We start from the raw sequence: 23011 nt of genomic DNA on the forward strand, positions 1-23011 counted from the left end.
TACATTTATTATTCAGGTTTCAAGGCTGTATCCTGTTAAGCCTGCCATACAGATATACATTTCTTCAAATAAATAATGCAAGACAGGAGGTAGAAACTTAGTGCCTTAATAAGGGGGTGTATGAGTGTGCCTGTATCTGTGTGCAGGCTAAGTGTGTATGTGTGTAAATCTTTAAAATTAGTTACATATGAGTGTATCCAAAATGTGCCTTTACCAATATGGAGCCAATTATCATCACTTGGTGAGCACATCAAAAAGACTTTCCAAAGAAAAAAACTCCAATCTGACACACACATATATTTATACACTTCAAAATCCCATATCCAGAGCTGCCAGACCTATAATGTTCACTATCACCAGAGTGTCAGCAGCCTGAGGCTTTTTTTTTTTTCATTTAACCACCCTCCCACAACTGCTGCCAACACATAATGTGAAGCCTGACCTCATAACAACTAAGTCTGTACATTTATGGCGAGAGACTCTTCATGTCATCAGAGTCACAGTGCAATTTACACCTATTTATCATACAGGATCAGGCTGCTTTAGCCGATGTCACAGATAGGCCTGCACACATGAAGCATTTTCAAACCCTATTAAAATCAAATTAGGATGCAGAGGCATGTTTGGAGCCATCTGGTAGAAAACTTTGGGAATGCTGCCTATCTTTGACTCTGACCTTCCCTTTCATCTATCTTTTAACACAAACACGTTTCAAATGGCTATTATCATAAGTCTTGGGTGCAAGAGAAAAAAAGTAAGAAGCATTGTCAAAACATGCAGATTAAGACATTCTGAGGACATGTTACTTAGTTACACAGACGGTCAGGATCTAATGCACAAGATTTCCTGCTGTATTCGGGAGGCTGCAGCAAAACATGCATACATACGCAAATCAAACCATCGGAGGCCACCCACAGAGAATACATTTCAAAAGGCTGAGCATGTGTCTGTGGCGTGCATTAATGTCAGTGTTAGAAATGCTGGCTGCCTTTCATTGAAGGCCAATGTGGAGGTGGACAAAGGCGTGGAGAAAGTCATCATCTCAATTGCAAGAAGAAAAAAGACAAAACTCAGTAAAGGGTTTTCCATGTGAAAGCATTTGTCCTCATATACACCCCCATCTGTTTATCTTACATTATACTCAGCTAGCTATGTGTGGATAGTCTATTATGATTTTTTTTTTTTTTTAATGGAAGACAAAATAAGGGATTTTCATGATCACTCCACCTGAGCCATCCTGTGGATGAATAGCAATTTACAAAAGGGCCAGAAGCATATTGCAACCCATTATTATGTAATAGACTGAATGTACACTAAGTGGTTGTTGTAGCATGAATGCTAGAAGAGTTCTGTCTCCAGTCTTGAGGAAAAGATGTTTCCAGATGAGGACTGTGAGGGACGGAGTGAAGAATAAAGCAGTGTCGATGCTTCTGGTACGTTGGTCTCTGGCTAGAAATAAGCATCTAGTTACCATCTCACTACTGATGAACAGTGAAGTAAGAGTGAACTCTGGCTTGATGTTCAGAGTGATGAAGAGCACCACTGAATAAGGCCATAAGGCTTCAGGAAACTGAGTTGACAAAGAGAAAAAGGAGGGAAGACTTTCAAAATTTCAGTGCTAGATGACTCCGCTAAACTAAATCCTTATCATTAACCTGCCTTTTTCCTTACAAGCTCTTGCTTGCGCCTTATTTTCTTCCTCCATCCCTCTTTCATTTTCCTCTCCTCCTCACAGTGCAGACTCTGAGTAGAGAGCTCCTGATGACCCATGCGGCAGATGAGGCGTCACTAATCGCAGTAGTGACACTGAGGAGGAGGAGCTTAAATCTCCACAGCTGCGCAGGTGGATCCCCTCTGGGGCCCGGCTGCTGTGATGCCGGTTGTGTCGACTGTCACTATGGGAATGGTGGTGTCCACGGTGATGAGGGTGATGGGAATGATGGTTGGGGGGTCCTCGGCTGGTACTCCAAGGGTTCCGCAAAACCTAAAGATGATTTTATCAAGCAGAAATTTACACAAATGACTGATGTAGTGATCTGGACATATAGTTTAGTGTAAGAGGAGATGTGAAATAATATTTTAAATCTAAGAGAGAATAAATAAAATTAGTTAAGATTAGTTAAGTTAAGAGAATTTATTGTCATACTTGTTCCAAGGGCAGGTGGTTGGTGGCAGCACCCTCAGCACCACTCCTCCTCTTAGGCCCCGGTATTGTGCCCCCAACATGCTCGGAGGAGGGCGCAAGGTTGCGTTTAGAGCGCTGCAAGAAGCGAGCCATCAGAACACGAGTCACCTGAAGGACAGAAAAAAATCAGTAAAGATAAAGAAGGAATAAGTCAAACAAACAAAAGTCACATACCATACTATTTTATATTTTAGTGTTTATTCTTCCTGTATCATTTATCAACAATTTTCAGACTAACCTTAAGGTCCCCAAGGGAACGGTGGCAATCTTTAGGTAAACGCATTGGGGAGGTGGGTGGAGGTTTGGAGGGAACCTGCACCCCGGTAGCATCTGATTTCATGTTTTCTTTCCTTGGCAAAGCTGCAGCAGGAGGCAGAGAGGTGCGGGGCAGCAGATAAGCCTCAGAGGATGGACCTTTGGGAGATGGAGTCAGAAAAAAAGAGAAAGATTTTGGGCTCATTTGTCAAGTTTTAATACTGTTATGACCCAAAGTTGGTCTAATGGAGAGGTGAGTAAAAAAACTAGAAGAATATGAGAAATCAATTTGCATATTTTCTATTTTTTTATTGACAGATATTGATGCTCAAATCTAACTTTAGGGAGAACCCCGGCCAAAATAACAAGCCATTTCAAAGAAGTTTACATTTTCCGCAGTGTGTAAAACACTGTTTGACTTGTTACTTGCAAGACTGTCCTCATACACTGCAACAAAGAATAAGGGAATATTTTTTAAGTTTTAAAATGTAATAAATTAAACAGCATATCTCATGCTACTTAAAGTCTCAAAGAAGAAGGTTCATGTAGGGTGACTCCTGCAGTAAAGTCCAGTAACCGTGGAAGATATTTTGCTGTTTCATGATATGCTGCATGTGAGGTACTATATTCAGACATTGCTGTGTAATCCTTTAGAAATCAGGGTGTATCATTTGAAAAACAAAATGAACTGGTGAAGCACATCATTTTCCCACACAACGTAATCTAATTTATCAATGGAATCAAATCATGGCTAATTTAGAAGTTGTCGAGCAGTTTCATAAATCACATGCACATGTAGACAGATTTGCATGTCTCCGCTGGTGCTTAAATCTGCTCTAGTGTCTAACACAGTTTGATAAATGATGGCCATTAACTGCACATTTGTTGAATTGTATCTTCTAAAAACAACTTAGAAGTGTTTTCTTTTGGGCTTCATGCCCAATTAGACAGTCAAATCTGACAAGAGACACAAGAGAAGAAAGAGGCAGTGGCAACAAGCAACAAAGGCTGTGAGCAAGATTTAAACCCTGAACGTTTTAGACCATTGAGAGATGAGAGAATAACATCTTAAAGCCCTTTAGATAACAAGTCTTACCCGTGTCTGTAGATGCCTTGCTGCCTCCTGAGCCAAAGTCAACTGAAGAAGAGGAGACACAATAAGAAGTTATGAAAGCAGAAATAGTAAGGTAAGACATGTTTTCATGTTGGGGTCCTAATTACTTGTATCAGTGGAGGAGCCGAGGCCTGGCTCACTGTGTGACCTCACGAGGCGTAGGAACCCTTCGCTATCCCTTCTCACATTCTCTCCATCTTTCTCACTCTTTCCAGCCCTTCGTCGAAGGTACAAAGGTTGACGTGGGAGGGCCGGCCCGTTACCCTGACCACCAGCCTGCTCACTGGCAGCTGAGGAGGAGGAAGTGGGGGGAGCAGAGGAGTCGAGGCCAGCTCCTTGGCGTGAAGGAGTGGAAGGGCGAATTCGAATCTCTGGGATGGAGGATCGCTGTTGAGAGGTGGAGCCCCCTATTGCTTCCAGCTGGGAGCAGCTACTAGCTAGCATGGCCTGGCGACGCAATACTGGAGACCTGAAGGACAAAACGGGAGAGCACAAAATAATATTTGTGGATATAGAACACTTCTCCCTTGTTATATTGAAAATTTGAGACCTTACAATATTATGTGGCACTATGTATGTTTGTCCTCACCTGTATGTGGTGGTAGCTGTGCTGGGTGAAGAGCAGGAGTTGGACCTCTCTCCTCTGAGAAAGCGCCTGGCTCTGGGTCCTCCTGCCAGTGGACTCTCTGGTGTTTGGGACGGGGGACCACGGAAGCTGATGTACTCCCCTCCATCTCCCATTTCTCCCCCCTCACCAGCAGACCTGTTGTACTTCTCTCCCTGGGGCCTCACTCCCACCTCCATCAGACAGGAGTCCTCGGAAGGGGAGGAATCATCGGGGATGTCCACGATCTCTGACATCAGCAGAGAGCCACTGTCCATGGACACTAAAGAAATAAAATGGTAATTCTTCATTATCAAGGCCAAACTTTAAGTAGAACATTGTTTGACAAGTTTGAAAGATAAAATGTTGTGTTTCTTCTTCTTATTTTTTTATTTTACTTAATTTTGTCTATCCCCTTAAAGTACACCATAACTTACTTTAATTAACTTTTAATGCTCATTTCAAACTCATGAAGACATGTCTTTTAGATGAGCAACATTTCATTCTTTTTATTAACACATCTTAAAATATAGATAGAATTTAAACTATTGTCTAATCTAATACAGAAAATGAGTTTAGACTTTGTCACAGTGCCCAAAAGCACAACAAAATCTCCAAATGTCCTTCCAACATGATGTTTACCTTTTTAAAATGAGCATTTTTCACAGTTTGGATTGAGATTGGGGGCATTATTGGTATTTCAAATTTAAACATTGTAGCAAATAAATGTCACATCTACATTCAGTCTCACATTCAACGGTTATTTTCATCATCAATGATTCTGTTTATTATTTGGTCTATAAAATGTAAGAAATTTCTAAAATACAGTCATCATAATCTCCAAGATCTAAGATGATGTCTTCAAAATGCTTATTTTGTCTGACCAACAGTCCAATACCCAAAAAAGTGTTAATTTTACAGGATAAAAAAGAGAAACACAGCACTGACTGGATTTTCGGTTGATAAAGTAATTGATTATAGTGCTTAACAAATCATTGGTAGTACCAACAGCTTTTTTTAAACTACAAAACCATAATAACACTACTTCTTTCATCAAGCACAAGTGGATCTGTAAAAACATGTGATGTTTTCTCACCCTCTCCGCTGAAGGCAGTGGACGTTCCTCTCTCTCCAGACAGCTCAGTGCCATGGGGGTCAAACATTGTTGCCTTGACAGTCACAGTAGACAAGGATCAGCATGGTCACCAGATACATCACACTAACACACAAGCACTCAGACACAGACACACACCATTACATCTATACTCATGCTCACCTGGCTGACAGCTCTTTGTCCCATCACAGCTTCATAAGGAGGAGGGCAATCAGTGGGGTAGAGAGGAACAGGGCTCTCCATGGAGCCATTATAGGTGATGCTACGAGTAAATACAAAAACATCGAAGTCAGTTCTGTCAAAAGTGTCCATATTCTGATGATGCAAGTGCATGATTATCACATACTGCACAAGAGTGTTTTGTGGATGTATGATAATACATATAAAGTGCTTGTTTTTCAGCTTTTGGTACCTCTGAGCGTCTGTCTCAGAGCTGCAGGTGTACTCAGGAGGATAGTAGGGGGGCGGAGGGATGGGTGGAACAAACTCCTCAAAGTCCATGATGTTGGTCAGGAAGGCGTCCTGAGGAGTAGTGCATTCTGGGTTGACGGAGCGAGAGCGATGTGGTGCCAACTAGGCGGGGAGAGGAGACACATCAAAATCATACAACAGAGGGGAATAGGGGTACAACATTTTTAGCTTAAGGCAGAAGTGTGGTTCTTTTGCTGAGTACTTTTCATTTGTAAATTAAATGTAGAATGTGCTGTGTCTTTGCTCACCAGGTGCACAAGGTCCAAGGAGAATATGTGGATACTGCAGGTCACAGTGGACAGAGTGCAGATGATGGTGGAAAGAATGCTGAGACCACATGCACTGAACAAAAGGTCCTGTAGAGCAATATGCATTCAGAAAACTCAAAATTCTACGACTACGTATAGGCATTTTTTTTTTGACTAAGTTGTAGGAATAAGTAAAATTTTATGTTCAAATTGGGTCTCCAGTATAGATAATGTTCTACCCACCTTCAGCTGACGTCTGACTGAGTGGCAATCAGTATTCGGGTAGAGCACTAGGGTCTCCTCCTCTGTGATGGAGCAAGAGTGACTGGGTGCACAACACACACAGTGTTTATCCTCCACCTACACACATTCCCAAATACAGAGAACTGGTGTAAATTACTCATCTGTACACTAAAAACATATCCTTTTAACAAAACTATTCCTAGCACATCCCCCATGCATCTGGCTTGAAGGGCGTTTCAGCATGAGGCAGAAGACAACACTTGCATAACGTTGTGTACCTGGCAGGTGAGCATAGACTTGACCATCTGTGCATTCTGACAGGAGAGCATTGAGCCGGCCAGACTGAGGATAACACATACTGCAGACAGCAGCATGAACAGTGACACCTGTGGAGGAGCACAGAGCCAAGGTTTGATTCAGAGCAGGGTGACGAGACATGTGACATGGAGAACTGAGAGTTGTAATCTCCCAAACAAAGACTACAGTCAGTTTCACTGATACGTATTCTTTAGATCAGAGAGGAGGTACTAATAAGTGAAAATACCTAATTTCGTTTTTGGATGGACAAAAAACTACAAACTTTTTTTCCCTTCGTGGCATGGCCAGATTAACCCACTAGGAGACAGACACACACACTCAGTTTTGCTTTGTCTGACTTATGCTAGTTTGTAGTAAGTTTACAGAATATGTAAAAATAATATAAAAAAATGTGTTTTACAACTACACAGAGGTCCCATCTAAAAAGTGCTCCAAAATTAGGAAATAATATAAGAACCATTTTAAGGCCCTATCAGTTTTCAACTGCTGTTTCCCATGTCAAGAATGAACTCTGAACCTCAGATTTGAAGCCCACATGGACAATAAGTCCTTAAAGTGCTCCAAAAAATAAGAAAATTTAAAATCTAACTGGGCAAACTCCATCTGCTCATGAAGACTTTATGATATGATGAATGGTAACTAAATTGACCTTGTGGTGGGATTTTCTCAAGCTTTCACTTGAGTTTGTATCATGCTAGTTGTATATGTTCCAAAAAAAAATTCAGTGGTTGACACAAAGTGAACCTCTGGCTTTTGGAGGGCCCCTGTATGTCTTGGGGCCCTGCTTGCCTTTTTGCTAATCCAGTCTTGCTCCATGTCACACTGTTTGACATTTAAAGGATAGTAAGCATCAGATGAAAATATACACACCACCAGCGTTAAAGGTCTCCTCCATGAGATTATTCCAACGATCCCTGATGCCACCACCTGGAAACAGAGTACACATGCACAAGACAACACGCAATTTAAGATCTCTGTTGTTATATTCTTAATAGTGTATGTTGTTGTCAGTCAATTTCATACTTACAAAGAATCCAGCCCAAAACGGGCAGGACTGCCTCACACGTGCTGAGGAGGTGAAGGCCATGCTGGTGAAAGAGAAGGCCAGGACCATGGCCCCCAGGCCCAGGTGGCACAGCCCCAGGTACAGGAGCAGCCGTGCACCACCAGGCCCCCGGCCTGACATGCCACGGCGGCTGTCTGACCAGCCTCGAGACCCCGAGGCTGAAGCCACGCTGCTGGAGTCTGACGGCGAAGGCATGTTAGGCTCTTCTGTGTTTGGGGAGGTTTGACGCTTACTCTGGGATCATAAAACAAAGTTCAGCTGTGTTGGTAGATGCAGAGGAGAGTAGAAGAGGGAGAGACATAAATTCTGGCATGAGAGCTCCACTCTGTCACAATTATGCACCAAGCTCTCCACTGGCAGGTGCCATAGTTTCTGCGCAATGCCCCATGGTGTGCACTATAGTCCCGTCAGTGAGTCCAAGAACTTTGTCAGCAGAAAGTTGAGAATTGAGCAGCCACTACACACTCACAGCCACCGTACTCACCTCATTTGACATTTCAGCCATGATACAAAGACTGCTTCAGTCAATACAGTGTCTCTTTCACCCAATGCAGTTCACAGGCCATTATAGCCAATACTATAGCAGTCTATACCATTCTCCTGCTCAGTCGTTTCCTGATTAAAACACAAGCACAAAAACTGGGCTAGTTTTTAGCAAACTGTACATTTTTGTTATACTCATTTCCTTTTTTCTGCTCCCTCCTCTCCCTCCTCTCGCCAGTGGCATTGCGGTAACTCGAGACCCGAGCAGGCCGCAAATTCTAAAGCATCCCGAATAAAACAGCTGATGACTCGTTTGTTTCAAACCCAGCAGAGATGATACGAGCCGGTCAGTTCGCGTGTCCGGTCAGGAAGAGCATCATCCGAACATGCGCGCTCCCCTCTCGCGACCTTCTGTTAGGTCCTCATGCTGTCACGGAAGAAAAGACGGTGTGGGGATCAAAGCCCAAGATCAGATCAGTTCGTTCGGGAAGCGAGACTAATTACCTCGACATGAACAGGAAATAAATATCTTCCATCGATTTTCAAACTGCACCAAAAATAGCAGCCGGGCTGGGATGAATCTTTCCTCGCGGGGTTCGAGCTTTGATAACTCCACCTCGGGGGTTTTGCGGTGGTCCACACGCACCTAGACCCCCCCACCCCCCCCTCCTCCTCCACTGCCTCTTCCCTCCCTGCAGTCACGCGGGCATCCCGTTCAGCCCGTGTGTTTGTGTATGTGTATGTATCCCGGACGTTTACCTCACAGCCTCCCACCAGACGTCACATGAACATAACAACATATCCTATAGCCTACCTATATCCAGGATAACATATTTAAATTTGTCCAAGTTTGATTTTCTTCTTTTTATTTGTCCCTCCTGTCTTTCCTCTCCTGCTCCTGCGTTTTTTTTTCTGTTCCTCGGCGGAGCTCCGACTCTGGAAAGAAATGTATCGTGTTTGCAAACCGAAACCTGCCCTATACGTGATGACAAGGCACGCAAAACGTGCAGGCAACTTGAAGATGCGGCAGAGCGCGCGCACACCGTCGTGGTGCTGATGCTGCGAAGGAGGGGCGGTTGCCTAGCGACAGGCTGCAGCTCCTGCTGCTGCAGCAGTGAGAAAAAAAAAACAAAACAACAAACTATACTGGCCGTTGTGTTGGGAGGACAGTAGTTAAAAACAAGGCAACATGGGGTCCTAGTAGAGGGAACGAGTGTCCTATAGGTGCCTGGTTTTATCTACAAAATAACCAGCAGTGTGTCTGTTAGTAGACATGTCTCCTTTCTGTGTCCTTGAGACACAAAGCCACCTCCTGCTTAACTCTGTGAAATAAACATACTTCAATCTTTAAGTTGGAAAAAAAACTATGATTTAAAATTGTCAACAGTAATGCACCTGAACAATCACAAAAAAGTAGATAAATGCATAAAAGACAAACAAAAATAGCGTCAAATGTCAAAAATAGACTATGGAAATGACTGCAAATGTGAAGGCTGAAGCCCAAAGTTATTGTTTCAACCAAGCTAGATAGATAGATATACTTTATTGACCCCCAAAGGGGAAACTACAAAGTCTACAAGCTACACTGTCCAGATAATCCAAGCTACATTCTCTGATTATTTCATTGTGCCAACAAAAAGTTTCAAACTACAACACAAGCACTATTTTTTTTTTTTACTGTTTTCAATTTTTATTCAGCAAGCATCAGGTCTGTAAACTACATACAAAGTCTTGTGGCAGGTCTACAGAGAATGTGAAAGAAACTTGAAAGACAAGATGTGGAAAATACAGTACGTCTGTGCAGAAAAAAAAGACTGTCAGGAGCAGATGAGCGGATGAGCAGATGATCACAGTAATTTTGAATGATCTGGAAATTGCTACAACAGGGAAACTGTCATGTTTGACATAGATAATGTGTGGCAGTGTTTAGTGGGAGAATTACCAGGCACTTCAGATAAAAGGCAAGACCCACTAAATCAATTCAAAATGCGGGACGTGTAACCGCTGCTGCTTCCCAGGCTCTCACATCCTGTCCATTCACTTGCTTTATCCATCATTCTTTCATCTCTCCACTCATCTTCTCATATTGCACTTATCTCTGTTCCTATCATCCACATTCTCAATCCCTTCATCTATTAAAACCAGGCTTGTTTACCACCAGTGTTTGTTTCGAGCTTGAACTCCATGCAGCATTTATTAGGGTGAAGAGAAGGTTTTCAGCTAGTCATGGGATGTGGTCAGGAACTTTTCGTGATATATAGTCAGAATCTTTCGTATTTAATGGCATAGATTCTGATGGTAATGTATACTATTTAAACATCTCATCCGGGGAAGATATTTATGTGAAACTACACGTGGGGAAAAAATGTGTCTCATATGACACTGCAGGAATAAGATGTCTACTTGTCTGTAAATCACTGGATTTAAAACAGTAAACTGACAAAAGTGAAGGTGCACTGCTAAAAAAAAGGTGTTTTGAGACTTCTTAAACAGTCAGTTAACCAGTTCTGCTCAGTATTTAAACCATCTAACAAAACAAACATTTCGGGTTCAAGACTACAACCAGAAGTCTGCTGTGTTGTAGGTGAACCAAAACACTTTCCATCAAACTCCTCTTCTACCACTGAACTGTTTAAAGACCACTACTGTACTCTACCCAGACCAAAAAAAGATTAAAAATACCCAGATCTAATTCTTAAACAACACTGAACAGCACTGTTTCCGGTTGATAATGCGGTTGTAAGGCAGAGAAATAGTGTGCAGGGTGGAAATAGAAAATGTGTAGCTGAACTATAGGGAGGGGACTAGTTGATGAAATGCTGTGTCATAGTTTTAGAGACATCGAACACTCCACTTTGCAACATTTTCATGGCAGAAAAAAATGCTTGATGAATGATAAACTATGACCTCAGTCAAATTTCAGATCAAAGGAGGATCAATTATTTTTCTGGCAAAATACATTTTTTGGGGAACCACACTACAAACATTTGGAATACAGATAGTGTAGGTATAAAAACATACATTTGGCACCTGTATGTATTTGATATCTGAGCCCACCAGATGGAGACAGAAAACTTGCTGTATTTTTCCCCGGTAATACTGATGTGTTCTTTAACTTTAATGGCGACTCAAGGTGTGCTGGCTGGTGTCACATCTAGAGGAGAACACATTTGGAAGATTTTTTCTCTGTAGTGCTGGTGATTTTCACCTCTCTGCCTGTGGGGCCCTGTCAAACAAAGAAAAAGAACATGACATGTACATTAAGGAGCCGACAAAGCTCCATAAAGGAGTAAACGATTCACTTTGATTCATATGATATGTCATTGTCTTCTGACTTACCGGTTTCTTGTTGGACTTCTGTAATATGTCACGTGCCAAAGCCAGAAACGACTACAGACAGAGATAAAGTGAGATGAAATGAAGGTTAAGATCTGCAGTATGTGTAGCATATTAACACATAACTACCAGAAGGTTACAGGTAAAGTTAAATGAGGTATGAAAACACTGTTTTTATTTTCAGTGGTTACGTTCCGGCTCACCTCCTCAACGTTAATGCTGGACTTTGCACTGGTCTCAAAGAACCTGATGCCATGATCCTTTGCCAGCTGTCAACAACAGACACAAGGTAGGTATAATAAAGACATCCTGCTTCTTATCTTAAGTAAATACAAAGCTGGTACATCAAAAATATGTGTAATACATGCTCCCTTCCACAAATAACCATTCCCTCTTATATTAAAATAGTAGGAAAAAGTCAACAAAGTGCCCACAATGGTACCACTATTCACTGAATTATCTCTACTACTTTCATACTACTACTCCAAAATGAAAAATGATACAATAAATAGAGTACAATTAAGTTTCTGTTTGTCTCGTCTCACCTTTTCTCCTGTCTCCTTGGTAACTTTCCGCTTTGCTTCGATGTCGCACTTATTTCCTAGCAACATCTGACTGACCCCGGCTGATGCGTTCTGAGAAAGACAGGAATGCAATTAATTGATTAGGCCAAGTTGAACTGAGTTCACGTGGACTTAGACAAGAATGTTTGCTTCGCGGAAATGCACATTTAAGAAGATGAGATCAAAGGGAGGCAGAGAAGACTTCTTTACATCAAGTCTGAACTGAACAGCCAGTGAGATTCAGAGATAATCACAGCTGCTGCTCAGTGGGGGATAAATAGAAAATTAAATAAAAAAATAGGGTAACAACCATACAGGGTAGCTGGGCAATAACAATGGATCTGTATTTGTTTTGACACGTTCTAGATTTTCATAATAAACAATAATAATAGATAATAATAAAGATCTGTGATACAGATGTTTGCATACTTTTTCAGTTTTGGTCAGAATGTATCATAGTTGAATATGTAGTTTGCATTCTGTGTATGAATACTTTCACATTTCCTAAAAAGTGATAAACAAAATAGGTCATGATTTTCTTTCTACAAACTATTCCAGTTAAAGGGTGAGTTCCCCTTTTGGTATCTAGTCATACTGAGAGTTGAGGTTTTCTTTGGGTTTTGTACTGCTGATCACACAAACAAGACATCTGAATACACCACCTTAGGCTGTGGGAAATTATAACGGGCATTTTTCACTATTTTCTGACAATTTATGGACAGAACAATCAATTACTCGAGAAAATAATCTGCAAGTTTACTGATAATTAAAATAGTTTAGTTTTCATTAGAACAATTTCTTCTGTAAAAAGAAGCTGGTGGGGCAAAAGGGAAAATGTGGAAAACAGATTTGGGTGAACTGTCTCTTTTACCAGTGATGCAATGACTGATTCCAATAGCTTTGTTACTGCAGAGAGTTAAGACCCATACTCATGACTAATATGGATTCAACTGACTAAGCACTCTTTTTAAGTGTTTCCTGATTATCTTTGCTGTGGCTAAGTGGAAACAGTCTCACTTCTTTGATACTCTTCATCCAGTTCTGAATGTTTTCGAAAGACTTCTCATCTGTGATGTCGTACACCAGGATGATGCCCTGACAGAGAGAGCGAGAGAGAGAGAGAGAGAGAAAGAGAGAGAGAGAGAGAGAGAGGGGGGATTTAAGCAGTCAGTCAGAGGTACACAGAGCGCACAAAGGGAGCAATGATGTCAGCCTGATTATCCAGTCTGCTTGTTCTGCAGGCGTCCTGTGCTCACCATGGCTCCTCTGTAGTAGGCTGTCGTAATGGTCTTGAACCTCTCCTGCCCTGCTGTGTCCCTGCACAAAGCACACACATTCAAATCTAAAAAAACGTGCACTGATGCATGGACTTTAAAATACAAAAAAAAGTGGTCTAAAGAAAGTCTGAGATGCTTTTAATGTAAATCAATTAAAAAGACAGTATAGCATGAGAAAAAAGGTCACTCTTATATGACATGAAGTGACTCTGGGTGGTGGCCATGTGTAATGAATATCTGGACATTAAACCCTGTCATAAAGTGCTGATTTGGAGAACAAGAGGGAGGTTCCTCCTTCCTCTCTGGCAGGCAGAGTGCAAAAGAACATGAGTTAAAGGACGAGCTCAATTTTTCAAGCACCAAAACAACAGTCAGGTGTCCATATGGACACTGAAAGAGGTTTTCCTCGCTGTAATCATTCCTCCTGTTCATACTGGCTGTTAAAAGATCTTCTTCAAATGTGCTTTCATTGTAAGTGATAGAAGACAAAATCCAGAGTGTGTCCACACAGTCATTTTATGAAAAAATGTATTTACAGGTTTATCTGAGTCTAAGTGAGTCATATCAAGTGAATAACTTTCACATTTACAGTGTCTTTCGCATAAAATTCCCTCTTTGTGTTTGCTCGGACAGTGTTTTCCTGTTGAGCTGCGGTGGTAGTATAGTAAAAAAAAAAAAAGGGACTTTGGCACTTGAAAGATATCTGCTTGATTTGACTAATTTGGACGTGTTTCAATGTTCATTCTGGCACCTAACTGTTGTTTTAAGACAGACTTGAAAAACTGTGAGCCCATCCTTTGACGTGAATGTTATCTTCCTCATCAAATCACAAAGCAAGGCCTTTCCAGACAAGTCAGAGGAACTGTCATCTCTTACCAGACTTGTAGTTTCACTTTCTTTCCATCCACCTCAATGGTTTTAACTTTAAAGTCAATGCCTAGGAGACGACAAGAGGACAGGAAAAAGAGTTAAATACCTCAGATATGAACAAAAGACACACCCACCCAGGCACACACACATTGCTGAGTAGCATATATAGGTCACTCTCAGCTGGGTGGAGACTGATTCATAATCATTTCCACTGTGACCCCTCAGTGCTCTCTACTCCTTCTGCACACTGTATTCGGGTTTTGTTTTTTGCCTGGGTTTCCTGCTGGATGGGCAAGCTGACAGACAGACGGACAGACAGACAGACAGACAGACAGATTGCAAGGGGCAGAAGAGAAGGGGGTTGTCCTGTGCAAAACTGTGCATGCCAGACAGCCAACCATTCTTCTGGGAAACGTAGAGATGGTAAAAGAGATAGGAATGAGGGTGGGTGGACCTTCTGAGAGCCAATTGAGAAGAATGAGATCTGAGGGAGAGATGGGGGAGAGAGGGTCAGAGGGAAGAGACAGCACTCACATTCAACGAGGATAAGAAAAAAAGAAAAGAAAAAAAGCAAAGATAAGAGAAAGTTTGGGAAAAAGGGGAAGAAGAAGTGAAAGAACACAGGCTAGTTGAGGCATGAAAGCGGTCTGAGAAACCAGTTTGTACAGTGGCCCGTATCAAATAGAGGAAGAATGAAATGTCAGCATTCAACAAACATTTGTCTTACTCATATCCCCGAGTTACACGAGTAACAGAGAAGCCAATCATAAGCTGGCGCAGAAATGTCGCAGGCTATTAGGGAAACATTACTCTGTAACAACGTACCGATGGTTGAAATGTAAGTGGAGTTGAAATTGTCCTCAGCAAAGCGAATGATCAGACATGTTTTGCCCACTCCGCTGTCCCCGATGAGTAACAGTTTGAAGAGGAAATCATACTTTTTCGCCATGATTGGTGCTGTTCTTCAGAGTTGAAGCAGAACTCAAAGGGGGTAAAAGTTGTGGCTGGATCCTTTTCATCGACTCAAGGCTTTCACTCTTGATTACAATTTCCTCTGTGATTAAAATACAGCAGGGTTTTAAAAAAAAAGTTGTAACGAGTGGATCCTCTTTTTCTTTTTTCCCCCTCACAGACTTGTCACCGGTAAATTCCGATCCCCCTCAGTGCCTCTGTGCTCTGTTTGGACAGAGCTGCTGGATAAAAAAAATTACACTAACATCCAAAGTTGACCAGTCCACTGCAGATCAGCGTTCATCACCAAAACTATTCACATGTTATTTTACTTTCAGCCAAGAGTCAGTGTCTCTCCGTTTACAAACATACCCGGGTGGCTACGTGTTTTTTCTGCCTCCCAAAAAAAAAAAAAAAAAAAAAAAGTTGCTGTCGGCCCAGATCCCAGATCCGCTGAAAGGCTACGTAGAGTGGGAGTGCTTCATGGGAGTAACGGCGCAGACTTGCAGGCACGCAGCACCGACACTAGATGGCGCCGTTTGATCAGCTAAAGCAGCACTTTTTCACGTCTAGGACCCCTAAACTGACACAATTTTGACCACGGACCCCCATTTAATAAGATTTTGTCCCAGGGTCCCCCATCTGGTAGGATTTTTGCTTTTAGGTGTTTTATTACAGAAAGTGTATGAAACCCATGGCCAAAATAGTCATACATTCTGTCATTGTGTAATTTATGGAAGGATTATAGTGAAAATAAATTATTCCCCTTTTTGCTGGAACCCCCTCAAGGACCTCTGAGGGTACCTGGACCTCACTTTGAGAACCACTGAGCTAAAGAATAACATTCCTATGATACACCTGAGGAGACAGTCAGTTTGTGGTACTCACAAAAATTATATACATTTTCTCACAGCAGTATCTGCTTTATTTAAAGTCCCCTTCCACTCAGAAAAATGTTTTTCTTCTTGTTCCTTCTGTTGGATGTTTGAGCTTCACTGTGCAGAATGATGTATGTGTAGAGTTTGACACTAGAAGGCTGTTTTCACACTCATCTGCTGAAAGTGGAAAGTTTCTCTGTGTTCAGTGAAAATCAGATTTTAAGGTGTGGGCCTATGAGCAGGATTTGTGACATCACAACTAGTATAAAGCCAATTCAGGTCCAATATTCAACATACACAAGTGTGATGTGGAGACTTGAAGCATAAACACTGAGAACAGACTTTACAGTGAAGTTGCAGTTAAACTTCTGAAATCAAATATATTTGCATATTTATAGATTTTTAACAAGGGAGAAGGAGTAGATGTAATTTAAGGATTTTTAAGTAAATTACTACTTAATTTGCAGATGAAGAGTTTACATACAAAATATATAATTACCTATTAAACAAAAAAGATGATGCATTGTTATAGCTGGAAATATCCCACAGTATATAAAGCCTTTAAATTATTGTAGCTTCAACTAAAAATTTTCCAATAGCACAGGTTTCCAATGCATTACTTTTACTTTTAATAGCTTGAGAATATTTATTTAATATTTATTTTCTGCAGTGATAGCTGTTAATTACATCTTAAAATCCCTGTCTGTGTTGATGGAAACAAAAACACCAGTTAGCTCTGATATGTAAATGATTTACAGTACCCCGTCATCATTTCAGCCCTGAAGTTTCAGTCTAACCTGCGCCACCTACAGGCCAGGTAAGAAACATCTCAGCTCATTGTGACACTTCTGCCACCTGCAGGCAATCAATGTTAACTGCAGGCTTTAAAAATAAATCTGTAATTTTACATTTAAACATTATTCTAAAAGTAAGTCTTGTTTACCGGAGCATGTTGTGCTTTGAGTGCTGTATATACATTTTTAATTATAAATTTGTAGTTTTTAACAGGCTAACTGTAGTTTAATGGTAGAATAGTTCATGGCGAGCTCTTCTTCTCCAAACAAGCAAGACTTAAATACTAAATAAATGATAAAAATATAAACAGATAACAAAAAAATAACTATACATCTTTTCAAAAGTGGTGATTTAACCACAAGTTTTATCGATTATATGAGTTCATCCACAAATCAGAAACGGGTGTAACACACTTATGCACATTTTTAAAACACTTTATCAAATAGGTGGTTAATTATTTATTTATTTATTTTATTTTATTTTTTTTTACAGAATCACAGATTGAAAACACCATATATTTAAAAAAAAACAAACAAAAAAAACAAAAACAAAAAACATTTATGCCAGTAAGTTTCCCTCCCCGGGTGTTTGCTCATCAGCCAACAGTTTCCGGTTTATCGTCAGTGTGACTTTTTCCGGTCAGAGTCCAAACACGCAGACATGCCAGTAAGTAACATCACGGCTTTTACAGTCGCCATCGATCGATGAAAAGTGTTTTGACAGTGAGAATATAATGTGTTGTTAAATTGTGTTTTGTTTCTGATGTTTTCAACGTTTTGATGTCGCTGTTATTTAAATGTAAAGATCTGTGAGCGGACGTAACGTTAATATGGCGGAACACGTGTAGCGACAGCGGCGCACGTTGCTAGTCGGTACAAAAATATATAGTTATTTAAACAATATACTGTTACATTTAACATCTGATGTTGTAGATGACTTCATGTCAGTATGGTGGTTATAGCTGGTCAAACCCGGCACCAGCTTCAACATAAAAACTGCGTATTTAATTAAAATTGGCTGCGTTGGTTATCAGTCACGTGTTCGTTTCTTTTGGAGGATCAAACTTTCCTAAATTAGACCTAAATAACGTTTTATCTTCTGTAATTAATCACTAAAAGATTCATGTGTAAATCTGCGCACAGATTCATATAAAATAAATAAAACGTTTAACTATTATTATAAGTATTTTAAGTCTTATAATTGTATTTTTGAAAATGATATATTGTTAATTATATTATTGTATATAGTAGTGTAGTACAGTGTAGGGCTGGGCAGTATTACAATATTTTTGACCAAACACTTCGATATCGGTATTGCGACAATATTGTAGGGATGACTGTTGGTGCTTTCACAAAATACTTACACAATGAGATTTTTGATAATCATCAGTTATGTAAATATAATGGCTAAGTGGGTAAAAGCAAATAATAGAACAACTAGAACAGTCTAAGTTTAGAAAATTACATCACTTTACTCTAATGCAGCCTTTAAAACCAGGAAATATTGATATAATATCGATATTTTTCCCAGCCCTACTATAATAAATGTAGTATATAGATGTTATATTAGCATATTAATAATTATATTATTACTATGTTAGTATTAATGATAAATTAATAATACAATAGTATTATAATAGTTATACAGTTCATAATAGATTGCAAATCCGTAGGCATGGATTCATAAATCGAGGATGGTTTATAAACTGTGCACACATATTTCTAAACACATGGATCTTTCTTTTTTGTCAGCTGACCCCAGAAGGGCTCCAGAAATCACTTTAATAACTCTGGGAATATTTTGTCTTTCTTAATTTTACCATATTTACTTTCATTTTAAAGGTGTGTAGTAAATTGATTCTGATCTTTGTCTAGTGTTGTAAGATCGACATAAACTGGAAGTTGACTAAAACTGAAACTCATTATGTTAGAATAAACTGGAAGTTGACTAAAACTGAAACTCATTATGTTGAAATAAACTGGAAGTTGACTAAAACTGAAACTCATTATGTTAGAATAAACTGGAAATTGACTAAAACTGAAACTCATTATGTTAGAATAATAGAAAACGCCCTGGATAAAATGAAAATATCAATATAGACTGACATTCATCTGTTGTCTGTTTCTTTTCAGCTTGCAAAGGATCTGCTGCATCCCAGCTCTGAGGATGAAAAGAGGAGACACAAGAAAAAACGTCTCGTCCAGAGTCCTAATTCATATTTTATGGATGTCAAATGTCCAGGTGAGTTTGTTTACGTAGCAAAGCCCCAGACTTTGATCATAATTGGCATCATAAACACTGGAACAAAGTAAAAAAAAAAAAATATTACAACTTTGTGATAAAGTAGTGGCATTTCATTTGAGTAAAAAGGAGACAATAATTATAGTCAACCATTACTTTTTATTTTTGATATTTTAATAGGCTACATTTTTTTTATACAGAATATACTTGATATTGAAATTTAAAATGAACCCTAAATGCAATTAAACCTTAACTGAGTGTAATTCAGTTTTGATTTTGATCATTTTATGTGTAAAGGGTTTGAGTCCCTCTTCCGCATCTACATTTGCCTTTATGTGTTGCCCTTTCATTGCTTTCTTAGTGACAGGGGTGTCAAATAAGGCATACAGTGACACTTGTGGCTGTCTGTGAAGTGAGTTTTAACTGACTCGTTTTAACAAACCGCTGCAAGGACACAAATAATTGAGTACAGAAATGTTGGCAGGAGGCTGTTGTTCACTGTATCACAGTTTCACAGCTGTCCCATCCAATGATCTGTTTGTGTGTGTGTGTGTGTGTGTGTGTGTGTGTGTGTGTGTGCTGTTTGCAGGATGCTACAAGATCACCACAGTGTTCAGTCACGCTCAGACTGTAGTGCTTTGTGTCGGCTGTTCCACAGTCCTCTGCCAGCCTACAGGAGGGAAAGCTCGTCTGACAGAAGGTACAGAACACAGTTATATTCTGCATAGTGAAGAAAATTGTTAACCTTCGTCTTGTGTGTACACATGCATGTACTAATAATAGATAATTCATGACTTTTAAGTGTACTGCCGTTTAATACCATATGACAAAAGGCATCACATGTCCCTGCACAAGCCCAAAAACTAAGACCCAAATCAGACCCTGACTGGTAACCTGACCTGAAACCAACCAAAGCTATTGATGTGTCCCATGTGCATACTAATCCATATTGTTTCCTGCAGGTGGTATGTAAGAAATCAACATACTTAACTGTTTAATACTAACAGACAATAATATACAATGGGGGACCTCAAAATTCCTGGAATTGTGAAACTGTCATTATAAATCTTTCAGTAGTACCTTTCTAATCCCCTTCAAAGTAGTCTCTTTGAAATGCGATACACTAATCCCAGCGCTTGTCCCATTCCTGTAAATATTTCCTGCAGTCATCTTTTGTCACCATGTACAGAGACTTCTGTGTTTCTACTTGGATGTCTTCCACCATAGCATCTTCTTCATTTCAGTCACAATTTATGTATCACAAAGCTGTAGGCGCACACCCTACTCCCAATGCTATCGATGGCTTTTTGGGTCCAGTAAATTAAACTTAAAGAAACGGCAAAACACTTTTCCAAAAACTATTTTTTTTGTTTTGTTTTCCGAGGTGTTTCAAGAGGATCCACAGTTGTTTTATTTTCTCTAATTTCCTATGTATCCTGCACTGTAGGAGAACAGTGTACATCAACAGTCAAACTTTAAGTGTTTTTGAGTATACTTAATTTTCTACACACTACATCCTTAAAACCAGTGTTGGTATGTAGTATGGATTTTGGACACAGCTTATATTTTTGTTGTAATTTTGTTTAAATGGACGCAGATAATAGACATATAAAGAGAAAAAAGAAAATCAAATTTTAAATGAGTTACATTACATTACAAAGTAATTAAACCTGAGCCCAGGCTCAAAGCTTTGTACAATAAACTTTCCCTAAACCTGGTGCTTTGTCGGGATCCGTTTGCGTCTGGTGGCAGAGCTTTACTGTACAATACACATGTGACACGTGAATATTTGCCTTTGTGTTGCCCTCTCATTGTATTCTTCATGAACAGGGTGTCAACTAAGGCATACATTGATTCTTGTGGTTGTGACAGAAATTCATCATCACTGATCCATTTCTACACAGTCAACTGCAAGCACAAATAAGATGTTTTTCAGTCACACAGACGTGATCGGACTTTGAACAATAAAGCAGGACATACCTAATCTGATACTTCTGATAAAGTTTGTGATAAAAGATCAAGTTCCTTCACCAGTCAGACTACATTGAATGAACTATGATACTCTTAATACAGTATGTTGGTGAATTGGTTTGAGCTGAAGGTTGAGGTTTGTTTTTACTGACACTCACTGTCCCTCCCACCTACTCTATCCTGCACTCTGCTGCCGTGGTAACCAAGGGCGCTCTGCTTTCTGTCACTATGGGTGCAGCAGCAACCTTTAGCGCTAACACCACACTTGTTTGGAAGTGATTCAGTTGTTGAAAAGGCAGGTAGCATCAGTTATAATGTTCTTTTATCAGTTATAGCCTTGTCAATGAGTCAGTTTATATAGCATTGGAGATTGTTTACAGGGTGCTACGTTTACTGAAATACTTTTCTGTAAATTCGACAAGAACATACACACACACTCAGTTGCCATTTTGTTAGGTACACCTGTCTAAAATGTAAAAGTTTAATACAACAAAATGTTTGCTCCATTTACACAATTGAGGTTGGGCAAAATATTAGAAACATGTCTCAGTATAATATTATACACACTAAAGCCTCCAAAATGACCATAAAGTCACTTCTCAAACAGTTTCAACAAAGTCTGAACATTTAGACAGTTGTGAATAAACTGGCAACTGTGTGTATAATATGTGTGTGTGTGTGTGTGTATGTATGTGTTTTTGGTAAATTTACTCCTAAGCTGAACTGCAGTGTTTCTCCATCTTTCCCCAGGATGCTCATTCAGGAGGAAACAGCACTAGTTTGAGCAGAGATTGGTGTGACACAACTGAGAGAAATGAACCAGAACTTGATGGTCATCAAGTGACACTGCCATGGAGCGGAAGCAGCCAAAAGGGAATGGAGAGCGGGAAAACAAAAATCATGTAATATAAGAAGCCTATCTAAATGATAATAATGCACAGAGAAATACTTGGCCTTGTCAAGACCCCACCACATATTCATTTATGCTTCTCTGTTAATAAACTTAGGTTTTTTTGTTAAAATAATCTTGCATGTTTGCCATCTGGTTTGTTCTTTGTATGTCATGAAACTCCTTAGATGTCATTTGTCTGGTAAAAGACACTTGTCAACTTAGAAACCCCTTCAGGTGGAATGATATGTGAAAAAATCAGGGCATTTGAGGACACTGATATACACGTATATGTGGTTTCAATATGTTTTGAAGCAAGAGATTTGCATTTGTTTGCAGTGCGGTTCATCCTTCATTGATTTTAGCACAAACATCTAGAGGAAAGTGAGGGGATGAAATGAGCCTTGCAGATATTTTCCAACAGTTTCTCAGCACTCTATAGATTTATGCAAACTTCCTTTCATAAATATTGACCGGTTTTAGGAAAGGAGACACACTGTGGCTGAAAATGCAAATTACATCTAAGAAACAGTCTTTTTACTACAGAATTTTACTACGTTGACGCCACACTCTGCATAATTCAGTGTTGATTGATGTGTGTTTAGAGCTTGTAATAAATACAGACACTAAATATATATGTATCTGCCAAATAAATGCTGCAGTGAAGTCAACATTTTATTTAAGGAAGATGATGTCATCAGTGCCTGCTCCACAGGCGGCGGTGTCTGCACATGGCCCCGCTCTCAGATTCAGGGAAAGCCGTCGCTGGCTCTGCTTCTGTTTCCTGCTGCTTGTAAAACAAACACAGTGACGTGACAGCTTAAATGTCATCATAATGAACACTGAGGTTGTGAATTTACATCTGATTGCAAGCTTCCTGTGAAAACGAGATCGATTCTTGTTAAATTGCACAAAAATCTGTTGCTTGGAAGAAGTGGGAACTGTTACGAGGATTTCAATGAAATAATTGTGGGCATGTAGGCCATTTGCACACTAGTATGTGACAGAATTGAGTTGTACATTGAATAAAGAAATAAATCAGGAGAGAGTGATTCAGTGATACTTTTTACTTGTTGCTATGGTGACATTTTTTTGTGTCTTGCTTGTATATTGAAAAAGGCTTACAAATAAAATCTTGG

At 39.8% G+C, this 23011-nt stretch overlaps 3 protein-coding genes, 1 long non-coding RNA gene and 2 other non-coding genes across 12 annotated transcripts; 4 read left to right on the forward strand and 2 right to left on the reverse strand.

Annotated features, from left to right (window-relative positions):
* The first annotated feature begins 1342 nt into the window (after positions 1-1342).
* Positions 1343-2610, forward strand: LOC121906028. The gene is made up of 3 exons (XR_006098517.1): positions 1343-1433; positions 1736-1843; positions 2546-2610. It is a non-coding gene; the product is annotated as an uncharacterized LOC121906028 (long non-coding RNA).
* Positions 1428-9327, reverse strand: fam189b (family with sequence similarity 189 member B). Of its 6 annotated transcripts, XM_042424675.1 has the most exons (16): positions 8426-8733; positions 8103-8233; positions 7580-7852; positions 7423-7479; positions 6513-6620; positions 6235-6351; positions 5992-6099; positions 5685-5845; positions 5435-5534; positions 5255-5327; positions 4144-4441; positions 3662-4023; positions 3537-3578; positions 2424-2599; positions 2147-2293; positions 1428-1984 (listed from the first exon to the last, which is right to left on the reverse strand). In XM_042424675.1, exons 2-16 carry the CDS (start codon positions 8121-8123, stop codon positions 1730-1732), a joined length of 2298 nt encoding a protein of 765 aa, XP_042280609.1. In that variant the 5' UTR covers positions 8124-8233; positions 8426-8733; the 3' UTR covers positions 1428-1729. The 6 variants fall into 6 exon arrangements, with proteins under 6 accessions (XP_042280609.1, XP_042280613.1, XP_042280612.1 ...); XM_042424679.1 differs by lacking the exons at positions 8103-8233; positions 8426-8733 and adding an exon at positions 8916-9327 and having other exon boundaries at positions 7580-7824; XM_042424678.1 differs by lacking the exons at positions 8103-8233; positions 8426-8733 and adding an exon at positions 8916-9327.
* Positions 9328-9763: 436 nt separating this feature from the next.
* Positions 9764-15521, reverse strand: rab13 (RAB13, member RAS oncogene family). The gene is made up of 8 exons (XM_042424680.1): positions 14973-15521; positions 14154-14214; positions 13257-13317; positions 13018-13095; positions 11983-12072; positions 11641-11706; positions 11441-11491; positions 9764-11327 (listed from the first exon to the last, which is right to left on the reverse strand). The coding sequence occupies exons 1-8, from the start codon at positions 15094-15096 to the stop codon at positions 11256-11258; spliced, it is 603 nt and encodes a 200-aa protein (XP_042280614.1). The 5' UTR covers positions 15097-15521; the 3' UTR covers positions 9764-11255.
* A 1814-nt stretch (positions 15522-17335) lies between these two features.
* On the forward strand, positions 17336-22916 carry rps27.2 (ribosomal protein S27). Of its 2 annotated transcripts, none has more exons than XM_042425123.1 (4): positions 17336-17437; positions 18904-19012; positions 19602-19712; positions 21734-22916. In XM_042425123.1, exons 1-4 carry the CDS (start codon positions 17432-17434, stop codon positions 21760-21762), a joined length of 255 nt encoding a protein of 84 aa, XP_042281057.1. In that variant the 5' UTR covers positions 17336-17431; the 3' UTR covers positions 21763-22916. The 2 variants fall into 2 exon arrangements, with proteins under 2 accessions (XP_042281057.1, XP_042281056.1); XM_042425122.1 differs by lacking the exon at positions 17336-17437 and adding an exon at positions 17461-17493.
* Positions 19339-19470, forward strand: LOC121906448. Its single transcript, XR_006098634.1, has one exon. It is a non-coding gene; the product is annotated as a small nucleolar RNA SNORA13 (small nucleolar RNA).
* On the forward strand, positions 20803-20934 carry LOC121906440. The gene has a single exon (XR_006098627.1). It is a non-coding gene; the product is annotated as a small nucleolar RNA SNORA13 (small nucleolar RNA).
* Positions 22917-23011: the final 95 nt, after the last annotated feature.

Source organism: Thunnus maccoyii, chromosome 10 (assembly GCF_910596095.1).
Source record: "Thunnus maccoyii chromosome 10, fThuMac1.1, whole genome shotgun sequence".
NCBI classification, from domain to species: Eukaryota; Metazoa; Chordata; class Actinopteri; order Scombriformes; family Scombridae; genus Thunnus; species Thunnus maccoyii.

Bases quoted from the DNA above. Each gene is read 5' to 3' on its own strand.
- rab13 (XM_042424680.1), bottom strand. From the start codon at position 15,096: ATGGCGAAAAAGTATGATTTCCTCTTCAAACTGTTACTCATCGGGGAC. The intron at 12,073-13,017 runs GTGAGACTGTTT...TGTCTTTCTCAG, and splicing joins GGATGAAGAGTATCAAAGAA to AACGCATCAGCCGGGGTCAG. The intron at 11,492-11,640 runs GTGAGCCGGAAC...CTCTGTCTGTAG, and splicing joins CCAGCATTAACGTTGAGGAG to TCGTTTCTGGCTTTGGCACG.
- rps27.2 (XM_042425122.1), top strand. The intron at 19,013-19,601 runs GTGAGTTTGTTT...TGCTGTTTGCAG, and splicing joins TATGGATGTCAAATGTCCAG to GATGCTACAAGATCACCACA. The intron at 19,713-21,733 runs GTACAGAACACA...ATCTTTCCCCAG, and splicing joins GAAAGCTCGTCTGACAGAAG to GATGCTCATTCAGGAGGAAA.
- fam189b (XM_042424675.1), bottom strand. From the start codon at position 8,123: ATGGCTGAAATGTCAAATGAG. The intron at 6,352-6,512 runs GTACACAACGTT...GAATGTGTGTAG, and splicing joins AGTCTATGCTCACCTGCCAG to GTGGAGGATAAACACTGTGT. The intron at 4,024-4,143 runs GTGAGGACAAAC...TTTGTCCTTCAG, and splicing joins ACAGCTACCACCACATACAG to GTCTCCAGTATTGCGTCGCC.